This window comes from Macrobrachium nipponense, chromosome 10 (genome assembly GCF_015104395.2).
Source record: "Macrobrachium nipponense isolate FS-2020 chromosome 10, ASM1510439v2, whole genome shotgun sequence".
Lineage (NCBI taxonomy): Eukaryota > Metazoa > Arthropoda > Malacostraca > Decapoda > Palaemonidae > Macrobrachium > Macrobrachium nipponense.
In genome coordinates this window covers 70,006,554-70,012,336 of record NC_087204.1, presented here as the reverse complement: position 1 = coordinate 70,012,336, position 5,783 = coordinate 70,006,554, and the positions used below count along the sequence as shown (strand labels likewise).

Genomic DNA, 5,783 nt, shown 5'->3' with positions numbered 1-5,783 from the left:
CCATATGTCTTGTGTTTTATTTATTTCGGAAACCGATAATAATTATTAATTTATTTTCCTATCGAATAATTTGTACAGTCACGCACTGCGCAGCTAGGCATCATATGACTTGGGACAGAGCAAGGAGGCCCTGAGACAGAGTGAGTGGGAGAGAGATGTATATCTAACCAGGTGCCCCGCTCATTACTGACCAACCATAGGTTCAGGCGGCTCAGCCTCGGACTCTCGTACCGAGGTGGAGGATCTTGTTTTGTTTCCACTTTCCCGGGTGATGTCACGCCGTGCATCTAGTACGTCTCCATTCATTAAAAAAGACATGACTGATGTCCCATCAGACGTGAATGCATTTATAGTTTGGAGGGGACGTAATAAAATATGTATAATTTGTTGTTTAATCCAAAGTGCTTAGAAATCTTCGCATTATTTAGAAATGCAATTCGCACGGAACAGCAGACATGCCGTCCCTTAGCACTGTCATCCATTGAAGACATGACTAAAACACGTGATGCATTATAATAGTTTGGAGGGACGTAATAAACTTGTGTCACTTCGTAAAATAAATCCAAAGTGCGTCGAGCAATTCGTATTATTTGGAAATGCAATTCGCACGGACTACTAGAAATTGTTTGAAAAAATGTCCTGTAAAAATAAAAGTTTTTTTTTTTTTAGCTTATGGTTTACCTATACGTATAAAAAAAAGGTCAGTTCAGTATCAGTTAACGTTCGTAGGGGATATAACGAATTTGTTTCATTTATTGGCTAATGAAAGTGCATCAAGTGTACTTATTCTTTGGAAAAAGCACTTATATAATTGCCAATACCATAGATATACAGAGAGAGATCTATGGTTCATACCATCACGCCCGGCTCTTTATCCCAAATAAAGGGCGGTGGAGGCAGGGACTGGCGCTTGGGGGTGTGGGCGGAAATTGGGGAATATTATAAGTCATCCAGAATCCTATAAATGTATAATTATTTACTCCTGTCAATGGTCATAAGTTTTTTTTAATTCTACAAAAGAATGTGTACCCAGGCGACCTTGGTCCACTAAGTGCAAGCAATGAATCTTTAAGCACAATCTGCGAGTTTATATAAAAAAGCCACGAAACAAAGAAAAGTACTTTTATTCTCTCTCTCTCTCTCTCTCTCTCATCTCTCTCGTCTCTCTCTCTCTCTCTCTCTCTTAATATCTGAATACCTTTGCAAGGACAGATGTAGTCTGAAAGGTAAGCACTAGACCAACTTCGCATTTTATCTTAGTGATTCGTATTCAAGAAGAATGTTCTGCAGTGAGGCTCCACATCTCAAAATATACATCGTTACATGAACGCTCGTGTATATTACTGCGAGACAAGGATGAATGGAAAATAAAACTGAAATTGTTGTCTAAACCGGGAAGAGAGGTTGACAATGACTACGTCCAATTTAGTAAGCCGTGCTTTACACGTTACTCGTGTTTTCATTTATATTACTTTCGTAAACTCTAATATCGTCTGATATACACTCAAACACTTTTATTTAATATTATCCTTAGGTGTCGTTATCGAAGGCAGTAGGATAAAAAGCTGCATGGGGGAAGTGGAGAAAGACAGCTAGAGTAGTAACGTGATAAGAAAACGCCAATCAAGCTAAAAGTCAAGATATATAATACTGTAATAAGACCAGCGTTAATGTTATAGAGCAGAAACATGGGCTCTAAGAAGAAAAGAGGAATGTAAAGGTTCAGAGAACAGAGATGAGAATGCTGAGTGGATTATGGGAGTATTGCTGTTTGAGAGATTGAAAATGATGAAATAAGACGAAGGGAAGGCTTAGTAAAGATTAAAGAAGTGATAGAGTCACGATTGAGATGGTATGGCAGTGGCGGATCTAAAATCTCTCAGTATATATATATATATATATATATATATATATATATATATATATATATATATATATGTGTGTGTGTGTGTGTGTATATATATATATATATATATATATATATATATATATATATATTACGGATCATTCATTTTTAGTTATTTGCTAGAAGAGCAGCCATTTTTACCCCCACCTTTAAAGCATTGGGGAGATTGGTATTTCCGGTCTGGGGGGAAAATAATCCGTTAACGACTAGACCTAGTGTATAGGGTAAGAAGGGCAGGTCGCAGGGGTTATATAGGCTTCTTGCTGGTCTTTAGGTACTCCTAGCTTTAGACCACTTTTCCCACAAATCTGCTGACTGTGATTTTGCATCTCTCCAGACAATGCCGTAGGCAGTGTGTGATCCCAGGCTGCTTGGAAATGACCTGATTCGTCCTCAGTCTACGCCAGCTTCTGTTATTGGGCAGATGTGCTCGCCTCTGACTTGAAGTTAGCCTCTTTGTTTCGTCGTCGCTGGTTGGAGCCCTCCTTAGACATCACGATACATGTGCAAGCCACTAAGGACTACAGGTACGTCTCAAAAGTGCAAAATCCAACGAGCCTACATAACTCCTCTACTGAACGTCCGTTGTCCACCATCGTAGCACGTGCTACCCCTGAGACCTGTCCAAGATTAAGTCTTCATTGAACATTTCATTTAAGCACGAGAGTTCCTCCTCTTGTGTGTGATTAAAGATAAACACCCTCGATAGTGATTAACTGAGATATTATGCAAGAAGTCTTTAGTTTATGTTGTGTGTAATTTTGGAATTCATTTCCAGATTGCTGAGACCATGCTCCGTCTCCGCGCAAGCGCTTGTATTACCTGAATTCATAAATTTGGAAACCAGCATTGCAGTAGATGTTGATTTTGGTCAGTGTTCCCACTTTGTGAAAGATAAGAGTGTTCCAGACAGTACATGGTCTCCCCACATGGCATACCTGCCTTGCCTGTATCTCATGCCATTCAATGTTGCTTGTAAATAAATGTAAATTAGATTAATCCGCTGAGTTTTCAATGGCGTCCTTGCATTCCCTTTAACAATTATCTAAAGTAAGTCATAAGCGCTCCATTTTCCCATATTTCTCTTCCCTTATGTTTGGAGAGAGGCCATCTCAAATGTCCCGGGACACGTGGCGGGCCACGCCTGCTCGTCCCAGGACACTTGGTGGGCCTTGCCCCCCGTCCCGGGACACGTCGCGGGCCATGCCCGTCCGTCCCGAGACACGTGGCCAGCCCTCCGTCCTGTCCCCGGACATGTGGCGGGCTCTGCCCGCTTTTCCTGGTACACGTGGCAGGCCTTGCCCGCCCGCCTGCCCCGGGACGTGTGATGGGTCTCACCCGCCCGTCCCAGGACGTGTGGTGGGCCCCGCCCGCCCGTCCTGGGATGCGTGGTGGGCCATGCCCGCCCGTCCCGGGACGCGTGGCAGGCCCTACCTGCCCGTCCCGGGACGCGTGGCAGGCCCTGCCTGCCCGTCCCGGACGCGTGGTGGGCACCGCCCATCCCGAACGCTTGGTGGGCACCGCCCATATCGGACGCATGGTGGGCACCGCCCACCAGTCCTGGGACGCGTGGCAGGAGGCCCGCCTGTCCCGTCATAGACAACACCGTTGCTTAGTCTTGGAACCAGAATATGCCACTGACTCCTTCCAATTCTCCTGTGGCTTCTCTGAATCCTTTCAGTTCTCCTGAGGCTTCTCAGAATCCTTTCAGTTCTCCTGGGGCTTCTCTGAATCCTTTCAGTTCTCCTGGGGCTTCTCTGAATCCTTTCTGTTCTCCTGGGGCTTCTCTGAATCCTTTCAGTTCTCCTGCGGCTTCTCTGAATCCTATGCTTCTTCTCCTGGCACTCCACCAATCCTGTCATTTTCCTCACGCTTTCTTCAATCCTCCCATCTTCCTTTCCCTTTCAGGAATTAATAAAACTCTTAAGAAAACATTTTAGCATTTTTATTTCTCTGCAACTTCAACTTCCTTTAAGGATCAACAAAGCAAACTTATTACAAATAAACATTAAACTTTCCATACAACAAACATCTCATCCGTCTTTGCGAGGCCAGCGCTATTCCTTGAAGATTGCGCCATTCCTTGGAGATCGTGCCATTCCTTGAAGATGAACAGCTGCTACTTCAGTTTCCAGTTGTCTTTCTCCAGGCGTCTCTTCTCCAGGCGTCTGTTTTTCCCTTGCAGGTTCTTCAGGTTTAAACCAATTTCTCCTTCGCTCCTCGCAGCTGTCCAACCTCATCTTCCAGCTTTTCGTTCCGTTCGCTCTGGACACCGGTCTTCTCTCCAGCCACGATTTCCTTTCTCTAGAAGGCATGTCAGCTCCTTCTTCTTGAGTTTCCCAGCCTCAATTTCACACTGGAGTCCACACTTTTCCTTCCTGAGGTCTTCCACTTCCTTCTGCTGGCGCTCGAACCTGACCTCGACGTCTTTCCTGCCGGATTCGCGCTTTTCAGTCGTGTCTTTTTGTTCCTGGATGAGCCTCGCCATCCGCGCCGCTTCTCCTTCTGTCGTACGAGTTCCTCTTGCCTCTCAACCTGGCTGTTTCCCTCTGCCAACCGCACTGTTAGTTCCCTTATCCTCTCACATAGGGCATCGTTTCTCTCCCCAATTTCCTTTGTCTTTTCCATCAGCTGCTGATTTTCATCTGTGATCTTGAGGATCTTGTCTTCCAGCTGCCGACTTTCCCTCTTTTCTTTGTCATTCTCCCTCTTCAGGAACAACGTGTCAGCTTCAAGCGAGTAGGCACTTTCTTGCCAGGCCTGCTGTTGCAAGTTCAACTTGCAACACCTCCAGAGTGATCTGGATCACACGAGTGTGTTCTTCCCTCCCGCCCGCCTTCTGAAGAATTATCCTGTCCAAGTTTACCTGTTGCTCTCTCTAGCACCGGATGGTGTCTCGCCAAGCCGCAATTCTCTCCTTCAGTTCCTTCTCCTTGGACTGTTCAACTCCATCAACAGTAGTCAGGAAGAAGCTCACCAGTGAATAGGCAGCCACAATAAACAAGATTCCTGCGTTAGACTTCTCTCCGTATTTCGAACAATATCTGGACATACCCAGTTCACATACTCTCCTCTCATTCTCTCTCGGTTTTTCGTTGATTTTCTATATTCCACGAGAGATATTTCGATTTATCAAAATATAGCAGGAAATATTCTGAACACTTTTTTAACACTGCCTTGTCTCTTGGCGTTATAAATGGCTGAAATCTCTCACTCTCAGGGATTTTTTGCAGTATGTATCTTTGTTGTCTGATATCTCTCTCTCTCTCTCTCTCTCTCTCTCTCTCTCTCTCTCTCTCTCTCCATGCGGGACTTTTTTTTAATCTTATCTGTTAAAATAAATTTGGGGATTTTCCTTTACTTACCTTTTTGTCTATAAGAAAAACAATGCTACCTACAGGCGGGTAATTGCAACTTAGGGGAAAAATGGGCATTTTTCTAAGGCAAGCTTAATTTTTATTGAATTTTACAGGATAACTAATTAAAAGATACAATTCTAAACGAATTAGCCAAAACCAAGAGAAATATATATATATATATATATATATATATATATATATATATATATATATATATATATAACAATTAAACTACTCAACCATAAACATTTTCAAAAAGTATAGTCAAGTTTTAGGATTTTTAAATGTATATCATATGGATACAAAGAAAAGATGAACTGAAATTTAATTATATTACATTTTGTCCTACATAAAAGTGAAAAAAGATATAAAAGGAGCACAATTTTATTAGAACATAACTCGCGTTGGTAAACTGAAATGCAATATAAAAACAAAGTGGAAAACACTAACATCCCTATTCCTATTTAAATTGAAAATGACACTAGCCATGAATTAGCGCGACTCGACGCGACGCGTTT

The 5,783-nt window shown here is 42.9% G+C and overlaps 1 protein-coding gene across 1 annotated transcript; it reads left to right on the top strand.

Annotated features, from left to right (window-relative positions):
* Positions 1–2,998: 2,998 nt before the first annotated feature.
* Positions 2,999–3,505, top strand: LOC135223996 (collagen alpha-4(IV) chain-like). The gene has a single exon (XM_064262919.1). It carries the CDS (start codon positions 2,999–3,001, stop codon positions 3,503–3,505), a length of 507 nt encoding a protein of 168 aa, XP_064118989.1.
* Positions 3,506–5,783: the final 2,278 nt, after the last annotated feature.